Source organism: Balaenoptera acutorostrata, chromosome 16 (genome assembly GCF_949987535.1).
Source record: "Balaenoptera acutorostrata chromosome 16, mBalAcu1.1, whole genome shotgun sequence".
Classification (NCBI taxonomy): Eukaryota; Metazoa; Chordata; class Mammalia; order Artiodactyla; family Balaenopteridae; genus Balaenoptera; species Balaenoptera acutorostrata.
The window spans coordinates 71,667,027-71,685,030 of NC_080079.1; the positions used below are offsets into that span (position 1 = coordinate 71,667,027).

The 18,004-nt window shown below is 43.6% G+C and overlaps 1 protein-coding gene across 2 annotated transcripts in view; it reads right to left on the bottom strand.

Annotated features, from left to right (window-relative positions):
• NUP133 (nucleoporin 133) overlaps positions 1 to 18,004 on the bottom strand; it is a 51,711-nt gene that overhangs the window by 19,101 nt on the left and 14,606 nt on the right. For both annotated transcript variants that reach the window (XM_057530824.1, XM_007182358.3), the window contains exons 9-18: positions 17,815 to 17,962; positions 16,199 to 16,346; positions 15,187 to 15,344; positions 13,641 to 13,732; positions 9,031 to 9,194; positions 7,822 to 7,916; positions 4,897 to 5,121; positions 1,593 to 1,715; positions 923 to 1,022; positions 114 to 365 (exon numbers count right to left, since the gene is read on the bottom strand). In XM_057530824.1, the coding sequence (XP_057386807.1) occupies positions 114 to 365; positions 923 to 1,022; positions 1,593 to 1,715; positions 4,897 to 5,121; positions 7,822 to 7,916; positions 9,031 to 9,194; positions 13,641 to 13,732; positions 15,187 to 15,344; positions 16,199 to 16,346; positions 17,815 to 17,962 (1,505 nt within the window). The remainder of the gene's footprint in view (positions 1 to 113; positions 366 to 922; positions 1,023 to 1,592; positions 1,716 to 4,896; positions 5,122 to 7,821; positions 7,917 to 9,030; positions 9,195 to 13,640; positions 13,733 to 15,186; positions 15,345 to 16,198; positions 16,347 to 17,814; positions 17,963 to 18,004) is intronic.

Genomic DNA, 18,004 nt, shown 5'->3' on the forward strand with positions numbered 1-18,004 from the left:
TACAGCTGGGTTAACGACACTACACTGCATAACACATTGCGTGAATGATTTGGCTCCTACATCTGTTCTGCAGACTCAAGACTCACAGCCCTCACTAAATATCAGGCACTTACGAAGCGGAGATAAGAGATCTGATCTTTTCTGCAGGTATTCCATTTCCAGATTGTTATATCTTTCTTGATCACTGGATCTGTCCACAGACTTGAGCTGAGAAACATAACCATCCAGGAAGCAATCAATCAGGGCTACCAGCTGCTCTGTCAGAATGTTTCGGAGGTTGCTGTCTGCCTGAGGATAAACCATTTTCAGGACAATCCCGTGCTGGCGCACTATTGCTGTTCGGATGCCAGCAGGACCACTCGTTGCTGTAAAATCACACAATATGACAAGTAAGGATTCTATAATGGCTACGGGAAAGACCAACTGCCTAAAAATTATATCCCGTCAGCCTTGATGGATGGAAAAAGAAATCAAACAGGAGGTCAGCTGATACTTCTCTATGTCCTGCTCAAACCCATCTTCTCTATGAGGACGGCCTCAGCAAAGCCAGGTAAACATGATTCTTCTTCCTTCTAAATTCCTTTAATGCTACTCCACTTACTTCCTTGTATTAACAAAAAATACAGTCAGTACATCCAGGGCCTGCTGCTATGCATAACTATACGTACTAAAACCTAGTAGATGCGTGAGTACCAGTTTAAAAAAATGAGTTACAGAGAGATCTACGAATTATTCCAAGGCAATAAAGCGATTTTCATAAGAACTACTCATTTTGGAGATGGCACTTATGTTATTTTTCATTTCACTTACAAACTTGCACTAGGAGAATGATATGGCTTCCGAAAATAACAGACCACTAGAAATATATTTTGAACAACCGCTAATGAATCAGTATATTTGGGCTCAGTGCTTGCAATCTCACCTGTCCATGGAATATACTCAGGTTCTTTTTCTAGTGGCTCTTCTCTTCTGTACAAGGAGCTTCTATTTTGTCGATAGTGACTAGCAGCTTGCAGCATGTCCTGGAAAATGAAATGTGTTATCACATGCAGGAAGCGAGGGATCCCGGGATCTCTAAGATACTCTGAAACCTCAAGTCTATTATTACAAAAAATTACTCGGCACAGGCCTGTAGGACTACTTTTTGATTCTCTCTGCATTTGAAATTTGTTTTACTCTATAGTTTAACTTCAGTTTTAGAAAACTATGGTAACTGAACTAGGAAAACCATTACTATAAAGTCCATGAGCTAAAATTAAATGAAACATTTTAATCAATAAGTAGTGTGCTTTTGTGTAATTAAAAAGCAGACAGTTACAGTAACATTAATACATTTGCAATGACATACATGTCCTTCTCCAAATAAAAGGTTTATTCTACCAAATAGAAACTTTTAACATGCACAAGGCAAACACTCAAATGTATATTAACTGACTGATAAAATGACTGAGGTTTTCCTAACTTTTTGGAATTAACAAATGGCTAAACCATTAAGGATTACTGGTGACGCAAAGTAGGAGTATGGAGACCACTTTCTCCTCTATCCGCAGTCTGGGCTTTGATTTGCTGGTATCTTCACCGTGCGTTTGTACCTTGAGAATACTGTTCACACCGATCACCACCTCCGCCCATTCAACTGATTCCAAGGACGTGTCCTTCAGGACTTGTTCCTCGTGCTCCAGTAAACACTCACAGATGGTATCCACCTGGGACACCTGAGGGAGGACAGAGACAGCACCTACTAGCAACAGAAACCATGCTGATGGGTGACAATTACAGCTGCCTGGAATCGACTCAGCAGGCTTTCCTCACTAAGTCACACCCTCTGCTCAGTAGTCAAAGGTACGGTCAGTGATGAAAACAAATTCAAAAACCAAGAAAAGTGAGACTCTCCTAACTTTAAAAGGTAGAGAGCCCAAATAACTGAGTCTGATAAACAAGCAAATTCTGGATTGGTAGCCGGTAGATTTTTTATTTAAATATCAAGTAACTGAAATATTTGTTTATTATAGCTACGAGGGCTCAATCCCACCTTTAAATAGTACTAGGCTACAAATGATGTCACATAACAATGCGAGACCCCAAAGTAATGAATTAAACGAATGAACTAATGGATTAAAATAGTTATCCAACCAATGAACTTGCTAATTTCTTTCTTTGAAGAACTTCTTTTCTTTAGGCATAATAGAAATGTTTGTAGAACAGCAGTAGCTACATAGAAACTAACTAAATACATAACTTGTAACTGTTCTATTTTTTGTCATTAATTAACACATGAAGGTAACTGTGCAAAAATGTTAAGCAGTGAAACACTTGTTTCCAGTTTCAGCCCACAGTTAAGCTTTTCCCCCTTTATTTATCAAGTGGATATTTACTTGGCATTTAGAGTTTGCATAGCATTGAACACTCAGAGATAAGAAGAAATGGAAATTAGATTTGCTGCCCTCAAGGAGCTTACAAACTAGTTGAAGGAACAATTCATAAACACATGCACAGTGGAGCCCAAACAAAATCACTCTTCTTCCTTTAGTATTTCTGATGTCAGTCAAAGGCATCCTAACAGCCCTAGCAAGAAACCTCTGGCACTTTGAATCTGTAAGAATTTTTTACACTGTTAATGTGAAAAAGATAATGAAAGCATATGTGATATAAAAGGCAAGAAATAATATAAAAGCAAATAAAATGCCAAGACACTTGCTAGACAGCCTTACCACGTGAGTGACATGTTCAGTGGTTTCAAACATTGCTCATAAGCTATACCAACACTGCTGAGGGCCTGTTCTGCAGCAGTTAACTCGCTTTACAGAGCCCCAGGAGGTGTGGGGGCTCCTTCCAGACTGGCGACAGGTGGAGGGTGAACCCTCAAGCAGAGTCTGTATTATTTTACCTTCTATCCAGGGCTGTGAGATCGCATCTCCTCTACACAGCCCACCAATCAGAGCCTGACTTGGGTTAACCAGCTCTTCTCTTAAAATGCATACCTGTTTGTAATGTAATTTACCACTCCCAAGTGGATGGACAGGTAAAAAGAAAAAAAAAAATTGATACATATTTTTTCGCTAAACACATGCATACCCTCTTCAGCTCTCTCTTTTTATTATGGTTATGCCATGTGGGAGGACCTTTAGAACTTCACCCAAAGGAAGCTTAAGACCAGTAAATGTAAAGAGAAATTAAGATAAATGGTGATGTAAACAGTCTTAAACATTACTATCTTCCATATGGAGCATTCTTTTGAGGAACCAATCACATTTTTAGTTTTTTTTTTTCCCTATCATATTCCTACGGTGCTAATCATGAATTATGTATTCATCCAATTGATAATTCCCAGACCCTTTTTTTTTCCAGTTAATTGGAAAAATGTACTTATACTTAATTAACTAGTATGCTTTGCACTTTGATCCAAAGCAGAAAAAGGAACCAGGCTCTTGCTCAATTCGTCATTAATAATTAAAAAAGAAAAACAAAAACTTTATCATGTAAAATTATGTATGAATAAAGACAAAAAAGGACACAAAAATGACAACAGTTTGGTTAGATCATGAAATTTGAGGTGACTTGTCTCTCTTTTTTTTCATTCAGATTTCAGGTATACTTGATTAAAAAACAAAATAAAACAGAAAAGTGCTTTGCCTTACATTCCCTAGAAAAAAAGCCCAAATGCATAAAAATGAGGCCTTCTTCAAACTAAATACATTTATGGAGTCAACAGAACTGAACATAGTTCAGTGCCTTATTTTTGGTTGCAGTACATCAAATATTCAGAGTAGAAGAGACCCTTGGCACAGGCTGTTAGATGCTAGATGACAGCCAGACTGCAAGAGGAAGGAGATAAAATTAGAGGCACCAGACAGAAAAGTTTCCCAAATGCAAAAAAACAATCCCAAATCCCACAGAGCTGGGGGAAGAGCGAGCACTGCTTCTAAACTCAGACAATGCCACAGAGGGAGAAGGAACAGCCCTAGTGAAGGGCTATAGACTCCTGAAGCAACTGACTAGCACCCCCAAAACAGCCTGCTGAACGGCGGCTCAGAGCCAGGGTCTCAGCTGGGTCAACCGGCCCCTGGGTCCTGGCGTCAACACCTGTAAAGGGAGACGGGGAAGTCAGCCCTGCCTTTCATGAGGCTGTGAGGTGTCACTCAGGTACCAGAGCTGTGTGCTCTGACCAGCGTCCGGCTGCCACCAGCTGGCCAGCACCTTCATCTTTTCTCCCTCCCAAGTTTACAGCAGGTTCTTCTTTTCCTCTGAAAATAAATCTGACTTTAAAAGTGAGGTGTCGAGCAGGATCCCAGCGGGCAGCTGAGGAGAGATTACTGAAGGGACTGTTTACAAAGATGTGGGCGGGAGTCAGGGGACCAAGGCGGGATGGTGCAGCCCCGGGCTAGCAAGACGGGGAGCCACGATTAGGTCCAGGCCTGAAGGGGCACTGGGACAGAGCAGTCGCTGGAGGGGCGGAGAGGGCGGCCTGAGAGGAGCCTGGTCGGACAGCAGGCACAGCAAACAGGTGGAAGCAGCAAGGAAGGAAGCGGGGGACGGCAGCTCCAAGCTCTGACCTGACGGTGCTGCACCTTCATCAGAACAACAGAAGCCGGGGGCCAGGGGAGCCCACCACGGAGACGCCCTCCGGGGCAGAGTCAAGACGTGGTGTGGAGAAACACGAGGAAAACATCCAGACGTGAGAGGGAAGACTCTGTAGTCATCTTTGCAAGCCCTAACTTACAGGGAAAGCGATAAATGAGTGATACTTCTGAGGGATAATTTACCCAGAAAACATGGAGTCCAATTTAAAACTTCAAGGAGCTCTTTTGTCCTCAATCCTTTCCTCGCCGGGGGCCCGTTCCGTAAATGGCACGGCGCTCCAGAGCCGCACTAAGGGGAGGACGGGTCTCATCTCACCTCTCTGAAGAAGACGTCTGCGGGGGTCAGGTTGCACGGGATGTCGCAGTCCCTCTTGTTTAAAGCCATCAGTATCGCTGTGTTCACAAGGTCGGAAAGCCTCGAGTGGTGGTTCTTGAGGACGATGGCGGCGGCCAGCTTCTCGGCGTGTTCACAGAGCAGCAGCCGTGTGGCCATCGGCAGCCCTCTCACTGGAAAAGTGCCGAGACGTCCAAACAAGCCGACCTTGTGACAAGACGAACACGTATTCTTAGAAAGCATTCACAGTAACATACAGGAGAACGCAGTCACATTTCCACCAGCAGCTCACTGGGTACAGAGATGCTGGCCCCATCCTCCCCCAGAAAGACCTCCGTCTATTGGTCTTTGGGGCTGTTCCTAACACACACACACACACACACACACACACACACACACACACACACACACACACACACACTCCCTCTCTCTCTCTCCAGCCAGGGCCATTTACACCTGTAAGAAAGTACAGACATTCCTGTTCTAAGATTAGGGTCAACTACTGTTGTCTCTACCTATCTTATTCCTCAAATTATTGTTTATGGTTATCAACATCATAAAATTGTTCTTTTCTAGCTACATTGATCAACTCCCCTAGACTCCAGACCTTCAGAACTAGAAACTCAGCAGCCTCCATCTTCCAGAACCCTAAAGCCATGGGGAGGGTGGGGGGGGCAGTCTCTGGCCCTTTGCATCAGCTGCCTCTGATTTGCTTGATGCCCATTTCTGGCTTGAGGAGAAGAGTTTTATATTCAGAATTATTTCCTTATATTCAAGTATCCAGTTGTACATTTTTCCTGATTATTAACGTAAACCTTTCAATGACATAAGCTCTAAATATTAAAGGAAATATAAAGGCACAGGCAGACTGGGATTTTTAGATCTGGCTAGACATTCCCTCGCAACGGACGCTGCTGCCAAGAGCTGTGTGACTCCACGAGGGTCTGAGGCCCAGGGAGGCTGTGCCAAGAGATGCCGCAACGGCTCCAGCTCCATGGCTCCCCACCTTCGCGCCCCCCCCCCATAACTTAGCGTCCCCGCAGTGTGGCATGTGAGGGCCACGGACTCCTCCCACCCCAGCACGCACACCCTTCTGCAACGTGACCTTGCCACTCCTCCCATCAAGAGGCACAATCAATTTCCCAATCCCTTTTATCTGGCCTGGCCTTGTGACTTGCTTCGACCAACGTCGCTTTGGTGGAAGTGATAATATGTGACGTCTGAAGCCTACAGCTTCTAAGTTCATCCCCTTGAAGCGCCGCCTGGAGACCACAGGAGGCCAGTCCAGCCTAGAGGAGGATGAGACTAAGTGGGGGAGAACCAAGAGGCCCCAGCGGACGGAGGCACCGACTGCCAGTCAGACGAGAGACGCCTGGGGACCTGCCAGCTCAGCCCACCCCAAATGCAGTTCAAGGAGAGGGCCCGGGGAAATCAGCAAAGAACTGTCCTGCTAACCCACAGTTGTTTTAACCCACCACATCCTGGGGTATTTGTTATGTATTAAGAGTTAACTGATAACACCTGACAATTACATCAGGAGAAAACATGTTTTTTCCCCATTGATCTGTAGCCCACCTAAAACACTAAGAAAAGACTCACTGAACAAATAAAGTTCTCTTGCCCAGACAGTAAGAGCAGACTGGAGCCAGACCGTGCATTAAAACTGAAGCAGAATGAGGTATTAGAAACAACCAAGGTATTTCTGGAATCCTCTAGAACCACACTGTCCAATAAGGTAGCCACTATCCAGCAAAGTGGTGACTTTAAGTTAATTAAATTTAAATTTAGAAAACTTCAGTTCCTCATCAGCAGCAGCAATTTCAAGTGTTCAGCAGCCACACAGGACTGAGGCTGCCATGCTGGGCGGCACAGCCACAGGGCAGTCCCATCACCACAGAAGGTTCTATTAGGTGGCACTGACTTCAGTCTCTTTAACAAGGAGGCATACTGATTCTGGGAAAAAATATGCAAAAATGGATTTAAATTAATTCTTTTGGATTATGCCTGGGAGCCACAACTGATCAACAAGGTAAGGATGGGTGATTTTGTGTAACAACTCTGTCTAGCAGCAAAAACATTTTCTATTATTAGGCTCAATATAAATGGGAATTCCCTTACCCCTGAAAAAAAAAGAATACTTTGGGGCTTCCCTGGTGGCGCAGTGGTTGAGAATCTGCCTGCCAATGCAGGGGACACGGGTTCGAGCCCTAGTCTGGGAAGATCCCACATGCTGCGGAGCAACTAGGCCCGTGAGCCATAATTACTGAGCCTGTGCGTCTGGAGCCTGTGCTCCGCAACAAGAGAGGCCGCGATAGTGAGAGGCCTGCGCACCGCAATGAAGAGCGGCCCCTGCTTGCCGCAGCTAGAGGAAGCCCTCGCACAGAAACGAAGACCCAACACAGCCTAAATAAATAAATAAATTATTTTTTTTAAAAAAAAGAATACTTTAAATGAGTATTTGATGCTAATAGCACCTCGAAATTAAACATCCACATAGAAAAACCTGTCACCGCCTTCAGATTCTTCACTGTCTTTCTAATAATACAAAATCAACTCGGGAAAACCTAAGTTTTATATAAAAGCACACAGGAAATCCGAATGAAAAGCAGGGTATCATAGGATGTAACAAGAAAAGCTGAAATAACATTTCTGCTGAAATACACTATTTTTCTCCTTTTTATCCTATTTTCAAAGCAGCTTTGACTCTTGTAGTAACAGGCCTCCACACAGCCCTGGAATTATTTACTTAAGTCAGCAAAGAAAATGGACAACACTAGTCATGGCCCACCCAATGAAACACCTCAGAATTAGTGAGAAAGGGTCTCCCACTGTCCTGGAGCGAGCCACAAAAGGCACAATAAAGCCAGGTGCCCGGCCATCCCTGTTCACAGCAACTGGGAGGCTTACTTGGTGGATGAAGTCCATAAGGAAAGAATGGGCTTTCATCTTGTCTTCGAGCTGGTGGAGAATAATCAAAGACGTATTGCTGAACCCAGGTGCTTCTGGCGAAACACAATAGCAAGACAAAAACATAATACACTGGCTTGACAGAAAGCACTGCTATTAAAAGTTAAGAAAAATCTATACAAAAGGAAAGCACTAACCTTTCAATGCAATTATTAATTACATTACCCAAGAGGTTAAAAATTTAGACGAAACTTTTGGGGGTTTGACACAATTCATACCGTATTTATTCAAAACACAAATACGTTATTATTAGCTTCATCACTCGTATCATTCTAAGCTTGACAGCTCAAAATAGTCAAAGAAAGAAGGTGAGCACTGATGTTTTCTTCCTAAGACTCTAACAAGAATTGCTTGGTAGGCAGGAAATTAGGGAGAGGAAGGATGTTTGTGACAGTTCCATGGTCCTTGGGAACCCCCGAGTGCCCCGACGCTGCATGGAGGGTAAGAGGGACAGTCACCCAGGGCGAACAGGAGGACACATGCCCACTTCTACAGGCTGAGATCTGACCACTGCTGCTCTTAGAGAAGCACATAATTTCCATTAGCCAAATTCAGTAGTTATGCTAAAATTATCATTTAATTTGGGGCAAGTGTCAAATGCCTACCTATGCCACCAATTTCCTTTTAGAAATAAAATGCTGAGAAAGCTAAGTAGGGCTGATTAATCTGTTCTGACAGAACATGTAGGATTTGCTCCAGTGTTTCTTCAGTTTCTATTCTACTATGTAGACCTGTTCTGAGCCCTTTATGTATGTATGCATGTATGTATGTAAAATAGATGAGGTGGTTTTATTTTTCTTATTTTGGCCGTGCCGCATGGCTTGCGGGATCTCAGTTCCCCGACCAGGGACTAAACCCGGGCCATGGCAGTGAAAGCTCCAGATCCTAACCACTAAGACCATCCAGGAGCTCCCTGTTCTGAGCCCTTTTCAAAATCTACCATAAGGAAAGTTACAACTTTTATAAAATACTGAATTAATATTAAATTGCTTCAGAAAATAAAAAATATGCACTGAGAAACGCCTGAACAAAAGACCCAGCATATCCTTCCCCGTATCACTGGAATTAGGATGTCCCTACACTGAGAAACGCCTGAACAAAAGACCCAGCATATCCTTCCCCGTAACATCAGAATTAGGATGCCGCTACCCTCGGGCACAGACTCGGCCCACCGCGGATCGGAAGCAGGGTAGTCGTCCGCCAGGTCCACGCTGATCTGGGTAACAGCTCTGTCCAGTTCACAGTCGGAGTCCGAGTCAGAGTGAGAGGAGAACAGCTCGTCAACCAGCGTCTGAGCACCACCTAAATCTTTTCTGAAAGAAAATCAGAAAACACAAGTATCAAAAGTAAATGTATTAGGAGATAGGGGGACATATGTATATGTATAGCTGACTCACTTTGTTACAAAGCAGAAACTAACACACCATTGTAAAGCAGTTATACCCCAATAAAAATCAAAAAAAAAAAGGATTAAACTCATCATGAAAAAGTTAACTGTGAAATTAAAAGTCCCATATGTTAGCCCAAAGTTTATTACTTCTAATAACATTTATTTAAAAGGGAGACAATTATGCATTCATTAATTCAACAGATATATGTTGAACACTGCTAATACGCAGGCTCTGAAGACAGAACAATAAACAAAACATCAGAACACAGTCCTAAGACTTCACAAAGTATACAGTGGCGTGAGGAGTCAGATCATTAAAGAAGCAGTTACACACACACACTAGACAGGGAAAGAGCAGAGGCCACATAGCGCACAGAGGGAAAACCAAAACCCCCAAGGGGCGGGGCACACTTCCTGGAGGAAGAGGCGCAGGGAGGCTGGGGTGAGTGTGGGAGGGGCACACAGCGGCGTAGAGCACAAGACACACCTCTAAGAAGTACGCCTGCATCGCAGCTGAGAACGGAAGCCCTGGGGGAGAGAGGATCACCCAGTGAGGAGAGAGGGAAGAAGGGTCCAAGGCAGACCTCTAAGAAGTACGCCTGCATCCCAGCAGAGAACGGAAGCCCTGGGGGAGAGAGGGTCACCCAGTGAGGAGAGAGGGAAGAAGGGTCCAAGGCAGACCTCTAAGAAGTGCGCCTGCATCCCAGCAGAGAATGGAAGCACTGGGGGAGAGAGGATCACCCAGTGAGGAGAGAGGGAAGAAGGGTCCAAGGCACACCTCTTAGAAACAAAGGGCAGAGCACAGAAGGTCTCAGAAAGCATGTGACGGAGTTTGAGCTTAGAAGGAAATGTCGCGATCTGTTCTATTTTTAAAAGATCATTCTAACTATGCTATGGAGATGGGGCGTCAGACAGAAGAGAGAAAAATCCAGTGAGGAGGTTACTGCAGAAATCTATCCAGGCAAGAGAGGACGGGCGTTTCCACCAGCAGCAGCTGCAGCAGCGAAGGAGACAGGCAGACAGCTTTGAGAAAGAGACACAGGCGGGAAATTCTGGCCATCGCTTGGGTCTGCTGTGTAAGGATGACTGAACAACTGACTGTGGCTGCTAGGACCTGCCACTGGAACAGGGGCTAGGAAAGAAAGAATAAGCTCTGGGGAAGCCAAGCACAGTCTCAGATGTGTTACAACTAGGTTCCTGTGGAACACACAACTGCTTCTGAACGTTCTTCATTTGTATGTAATGGCCCAGAGCAAGGCAGGGCTGTGCTTCTTCAGCAAATGAAGCCAAGGAAGGAGGAAAGACGGTGCAGGGAGCAGAAAGAGAAAGATATGGACGACAAGAACAACTGGAGACAAGGTTTCAGGCAGCTTAGCTATAAACGGGGACGAGCAGAAGAGGTGCCGGCTCAAAGGGGGGAAAGTCAAAGACGGTCTTCTTTAAAAATGGCAGATTAAATACGATTAACAGCTGATGAGAAGAGGCCAGCACAGGGTCAAAGATGTAGAAGGGGAGTAACTGAGAGAGTACAGTCTCAAGGGAAACAGGACGCCACGGCACTCAGAGCAGAGAGACTGACCTTAGGAAGAAGAACACCTCCTCCTACTCCCCAGAGAGGGAAAGGGGAAGAGGAGTCGGGATGCAGGTAAGTTTGTGGGCGCTAAGGACAGGGAGTTGTCCTCTGATGGCTTCTACTATCTCTGTGGAACAGGAGCCTGAGTCAGCTGCCTCGGGGGGAAAGGGGCAGAGAAATGGGAAGGCAGAGGAGGCGAGGAAAGGGTTGAAATGGTCTCCGCAGAACAGGAGACAGAGCCGACCAGAGAAACACAGAAAAACTGCCGCAAAGCGTTAAAGGCAAGGTGGAAGCCGGAAACCTAGTTATGCTAGAGGTCATGGGAATACACAGTGGACTATGGCATGATCACTCGATAATGAGCTATTTTAACCAAAAGACTAAGTTTCTTAAAACTCTCGTGAACAAAAGCTTTTATATTTCTATTAAGTAAAATGAAAATCAAAACAATATAAAAATTAATTTCAAAGAAACCATGCTATGAAAATAGTAATATTACCTTAGCAAAAACCTGACTGGATAACAGTTGAGAGTTCTATCCAGCAGCTCTGACCCCCCGAAAATAACTCTGGCTGCCACGCGCTGGGGGGAAGGAGGCTGCCGGCGTCAGACGGGAAGAGGCCAGAGACGCTGCTGAACACGGTACAGCGCACAGCACGGCCCCACAACAAAGACCGTCCGGCCTCAAACGTCAGCAGTGAGAAGGCTGAGCAATGCCGCTTTCAAGGCTCCGTGATCGCATTTGTGAAGAGGCTAATTGTTTCAGACTATTGGCTGGTACCACCGCAGAAATGATTACTTGCTAACCTCAGGGCACTTTATGCTAAACAGGATAAGTAGAAGGCACAGTTGTGTTAGAAGCCCAGTAACACCGGTCCTGAGGTTACTACGCTCTGAGCACTTGAGGTCAGGGACCGCTTTTCGTACTTAGTCATCTTCCCCAGTAAAACATTTAGAAATGACTATACTGGGTTGAATAGTGTTCCCCCAAACCCAAGTCCACCCAGAACCTCAGCACGTGACCTTATCTGGACATAAGGTTTTTGAAGATACGATCAGCTAAATTTATGATGAGGTCATACTGGATTAGGGTGGGCCCTAAACCCAACGACTGGTGTCATCATCAGGACACGTGAAGACAGATGCACAGGGAAGAAGGCCAGATGCCAATAGAGACAGCTGGAGGGAGGCGTACGTGGCCAAGAAAAGCCAACAACTGCCCGCAATCACCAGGAGCTAAGGGAGAGGCTAGCGAAGACCCTTCCCCAGAGCCTTCAGAGGGTACACGGCCCTGCTGCCACCGTCCTTCTAGACGTCTGGCCTCCAGAACTGTGACAGAATAAATTTCTATTGTTTTATGCCACCCAGTTTGTGGCAATTCACTACAGCAGGCACAGGAAACTAGTACAGTGACTCCATTACCATTTAAATGTTGAGATGCCACAAGTCTGACAGAACTGTTAATTAAAGGATAAATTTATACAAGATAAAATCATAGCATTAATCCAAATCTTGGCAGTCAGACTGAACACCATGCAACAGAACAAGATTAAAAGAATACTATTTAAAAACAGAAACAAACAAACTGCCCTCTTCTGGACAGGAAATTAAGCTCAGTAGACCATCCCTACGATGGCAGAGAATTTTCAACCTGTAAACGCACTGCGAAGTCTCAAGGGTGTCCCTTCTGTGAGAGGGAGCTCCCACGCACCAGACACCACTAGGAGTGCAATTACGGGACCATGAGCTGAGAGCGGGGAAAATGGAGGCAGTAAAGTCTGAATATTTCTTCAAAACAAAGATCCGCTAAACCCCAATTCCAGAAACATTAAGCAATCTGTCCAAAGTCTCACACAGCTGATCAGGGACAGAGCAAGGGCTGGATCACAATTTTCCTGAGTATTCATTCCAATATAAATGGAAGGTACCAGAAACAGAACATGCAGAATGTGTGTGTAGGACGAACTGAAATGGCTGTATAGGGTCAGCAAGTGTGACAGAGCGAGTGCAGCTGTTTCCTCCACCCCGCGCACACCCTCCTGCGAGCGTCCTTCCACCGGGCCTCACCCCGGGACTCGCTGGGGCCAACGGGATATTAGCAAATGTGACCAAGCAGAGACTCGAAGAGCACTTGTGCAGCAAGCCTTCCTCTCTTCCACTTCCAGAACCCTGAGCTTTGTGAGCAGGCCAAGGCAGCCTGCTAGAGGAAGAGATGCCACATGAGGCAGACAGAGCTGACCAGCCAGGGTCCCCAGACGGGAGCAAGTGTAACCAGACAGCTGGCTGCTGACCACAGACCATGCGCGAGCCCAGGCAGGACCAGGAAAACTGCCACCCCAGCACAGCCCCAAACAACCAGACCCAGGGCCAGAAGCTGTATTAAATAAGCCACTGAGTTCTATGGTGATTTCTACACAGCAGAACTCAACCAACAGGCCAAGCCTAATTCCTTTACAACAGCGATGATAAACCTTTGTAAGCAACTTCACTGCCTTCACATTATATATAAAGCAGGCTTGCAAGCTGTCTTCATGACCACCATTTCTAGTGGGACATTGTTTCCATCGAGTGGAGAGGCTGTGTTACACCAGGTTTTTCCCAGCCTAGCTGGAACCCTCCTGCGGATACCAAGTTCAGAACAAGAGTTTGTTAAAGTGCTAAAGCTCAGAAAAACATCTTCTCCTTGATGGCTTCACTCCTCCAACTCCCTCCCACTAATTAACAAATAAGCAGCATATGTCAGTAACATGTGTCCTCGGACATCAAAAGAGCAGTAATTTTAAAAACTTGTTATACCTGCAGTATTGCAGAAAAGCAGCTTTTAGCAATTTGGTTTTATCTTCCCGGGCAATAGTTTCATTCTTGGTAGAGGTGTCAAAAACCACACTCTGTAAAATAACAAACTATAATTTAGAGGTGAAGGTATAAGAATATTCTTAGTTATTGGACTAAACATTGGACCCACCTATGAGAGCAACAGTACAGACACACAGCTGTTTGCCATATTCTCTATACCAATGGTTTATATATTGATACTTAAGACATTTATTGAAACAAGATAAAACACACCAAATGATCAACTAAAGTCCTATAGAAAATGTATATATAATTCAGGGATTATACTGTGAGTAAAATCATTTGGAGATTTCATCACAACACAACCTTCTTATAGGCTTACCCTTATACAACTCATCACAAAGTATATTTCTAAGCATAATGGTTGATTTCAGTCTTAAAGAAAAACTTAGAGAAATTTAAAAGAAATGGAATACTGTAAGACAGTTTCAGAACATACAGCAGTATTATGAAAACCACATGAATCCAAAAGAATAAAAGTAAAACAAAAAAAAAGTTACTTTCTGTTGAACCTGTATCAAATCATTTTCATTTTGAATTACACAGTCTATATATTTTACATACTATTCAAATGGAAATTACCCCAAACAGTGTTCATTTTTAGCCTCCTGTAAAAGAATGATAAAAATCTTTTTTAAGGATCAGGGTATTTCAGAATTCAAGATGACAGGAAAAAAAAAAATGATGTTTTTTTTCCCCACTCTCCCCTCAAAAATCATCCCAGAAGAAAAAGAAGAAAAAGAAACACAACCACCACACATCTGCGGTTCCAACTGCAACACACAAAGATGCAAAGCAGGAGGAGGAGCAGCAAGTGACAGAGCAGGGAGGAGGCCGGGCAAACCCGTGCAGCGCGGGGCCAGGCAGTTCCCGGCAGACAGCAGGCAAGGGGCTTCTCTAGAGACGTGACCCTGGGCAAAGCTTTACGGAAAGGCGCCTACGGAGCTGCTGGAGGGTGTGGGAAGATTAAGCCAGATATCAAAGGAAAGTAAGCGAATAGGAAATTAGTCCACTCCAAGAATCGCACACAGTTGCACACTAAAGGAGATGTAATCAGCACACTGCTTCACTCTGGACTATCAACAACGTTCACACTGCCATTATAATGGGAAAAATGTATACTGGGATGATAAAGGCAGAGAGAGGAGTGCAGGCTACCCCAAGCCCTCATCTTCCATGACAGGAGATCTACAGACGACGAGAATTAGTGAATGAGAGACAGCAATACACGCATATTACTTAGAAATGTGGAGGAAAACACCAAAAGAAACAGCTGAAGGACTTACAAGTAGTCGCTTCTGAATAAAAGCACAAAAGCGATGAGAGAGATAAAAGAACTAATGTCTTCATCACAACTCTTTTAAAAGTGTCTGACTTTTAAACATTTGTGGGAAATATCCTGATAAAAATGGTTGAATCCTTTGCAAATCAACTACACTTTAAACCAACTATACTTAAAAAAAAAAATCGTATGAAACCACGTTACCTCATTGCCTGGTCCAGCAACTGAAGATGCCAGGGAATCCTCAAGGTCTTCTACCAATACGGACACGTTTTCCCTTGAAGTAATCGACACCAATCCACTGTTTCTAGAAAAAAGGATAGGAACGCCCCCACAGGAACCAGCTCCTAAAATACTATCTCCTAAGAGAAAGAAAAATACACGATCAGATAGACATAACCAAAAAGTACTTTCCTAAATCCACCTCCCAGAAGAAAATCCTGGTGATATCCTTTGCCGTGTTACTCCTACTCTGTAATCCCGCGTCAAAAGTCAAGGCTCCCCGCTATCTGGAGTGGTAGGCTGTGTCCTTCACTGTGCCTTGCAAGAGTAGTGGGTACAGAGCACCAAACAAGAAAATCATCCCTTCTGCGAGACTCAGAGTACAGCTTGCCAACCCTACCTTGACTTACTGAGTAAGCCAGTGCAGAAGGAAAAGGTTTAAGCTCTCTTGGAGTCTTAACAGCATCCCACGCACCCAGTCAAGGCTCTGGTGCTGGGACTAGAGAACCGAGGTTCCACCCTGCTGCCTCACATGGATTTGGCCTTTGCCCCTTAAGATAAAGACCCTGATGAGACTGTCCGCTTGGTGTTTGTCACTCCTGGCTGGCTCCCCCCATTACCCACACCTCCCCGCCAATTCCAGCCCCCTTGCATTAGTCCAGCACCTGGGATTCTTCTCACCCAGGGGTCTGGACAAACATTTAAAGAATATCAACTCAGAATAAGTCACTCTTACTGACCAGGAACAAGCAATTACTTCTGTTAGCATCAGTTCTTTTCTTCTTGGCCTCTTCTGGGAAAAACGTTACTATTTTTTGCCCATAAATATATCAGTTTGGGAACTCCACCACCCTTCCAGTCTTTCAGCTATTGTAGGTGTGGTATTGAATGTCACAGGCATCATGCTTGAAGCAAAGTTTACGGAAAGAGAACAAAAACTGCTCAGAATGACTAATGAGTTCCCTAATCCTAGCTTCTAAAACCACTACCCTACCTTGTGTATTGAAGACGATTTTCTCCTGAGGAAGAGAAAACTTCCCAGTTCCTGTGGAGCATACGTAGACAGCACTTTCAGTATACAGATAGGCAGTCTGGTTTGAAAAGTTTGGGACCATCAACTGACATATAATCAAGTCTTCAGACTGAAAATTAAAGTTAAGATTACATTTAATCATAATTGAAACAAAAATACTTGTTTGTATGATCTTATAATTCACACTTTTGTACGCTCATAAAAATGATAAAATAATTCATTGATTATCCTTGTGAAAACCTAAACACTACCCATCAGATGATTTACAAAACATGACAGAATAAGTTTATAAACATCAATTACAGAGATCATTTGCTGAGTTGCAAATAATTAGCAAAGCTTGAAAACGTTTCCATGGTGATAAGATTTTAACTAAATGCCTGTAACAAATGTGAGGACGAAAATAAAAGGATTAGTTTATTATTTATTTTAGAATTGACAAATTTATTTTATAAACGACCCCTGATAAATATTGTCTTTTTCTTCACTGTCCAGATATCAAGCACAAGAAAACTGAGTTAATTTGTTCATATATGGAATTAAAAATAGAAATAAGACCTAATTAAATCATAAAATTAGCAAAAGCCAAAAAGGATATTCCATTTATTAAAAGAATTTTACAAACATAACATAAACATGGAATTTTTTTATTCTCAAATTGTGTTCTTTATACCCTTTCCCACTGTCTGAAAAATTTTAACACTGAGCATATTTTTCTTGTATAATCAGAACACATAAGGTTTATTTCTGTTTGAAATAAAAGACCAAACTAAAAGATTTCCTTACGGCACTCAGCTACACAAATCATATTAAGAGTAAGAGTTCAACAGAATTAGATACTATACAAGGTTAAATGAACTGAATTTACAGCAGTTAAGGCCCTTCCTCAAAAACATCATACTTATTCAACAATGTTCAATGGCTATTAAGGAGCTTAAAATTAGAGAGCTTGCCTTTTAATCGTTCACATGAACTTTGACAAGTATATAATGTGGTTACCTACAAATATAATCCTACTTTGAGCAAAAACGGGATTTTTCTGTAGTATACAGGGCTCAAAACCAAAGCCCAATTCATATCAGGTTTCTTCCTTATTTTTCACCTGCAGTTCATCATCAGTGTTTTCTTTCTTCTCAGTAATACCGAAATGAAAGTCCCTTCACAGAGCTACGGCAGGAGAAACACGTTCCTCGCCGTCAGGGGCTCCCACCCTCACTTCTCGTTAGCTAAGGCTGAGCAAAGGACTGAGTATGAGATGGCAAACAGAATGCAATGCCTAAAAACTAGCTATTTAAAATGTATTTCCAGGAACTCCCTGGCAGTCCAGTGGTTAGGACTCTGCACTTTCTCTGCCGAGGGCCCAGGTTCAATCTCTGGTCGGGGGAACTAAAATCCCGCAAGCTGCCAAAAATAATAGTAACAATAAATCAATACAGAGATTTTTTAAAAAATAAAATAAAATGTACTTCCAAGCTCTGCAGATGAATTTCTCAAAGAATCTGACCCTGCAATGGTTAGGAAAAAAACTCAGCATGTTACTGTCACTTTGTACTTTAACTTACAGATGGAAACCTTACCTGAAAAGGTGGGTTATACTGAGTGACTTCCACAGTCACTGCATCTGACATTTGGTAGCCGTTATCTTCTACTGTTACCAGCGAGTAATAGACGAGACAGGGCTTGTCCGCCAGGTGCCACGCCGCTGCCAAAATCAGGAGCCCATCGCTAATCAGTGAGAAAGAAAGATCTACTGCCTCTTTGGGAAAA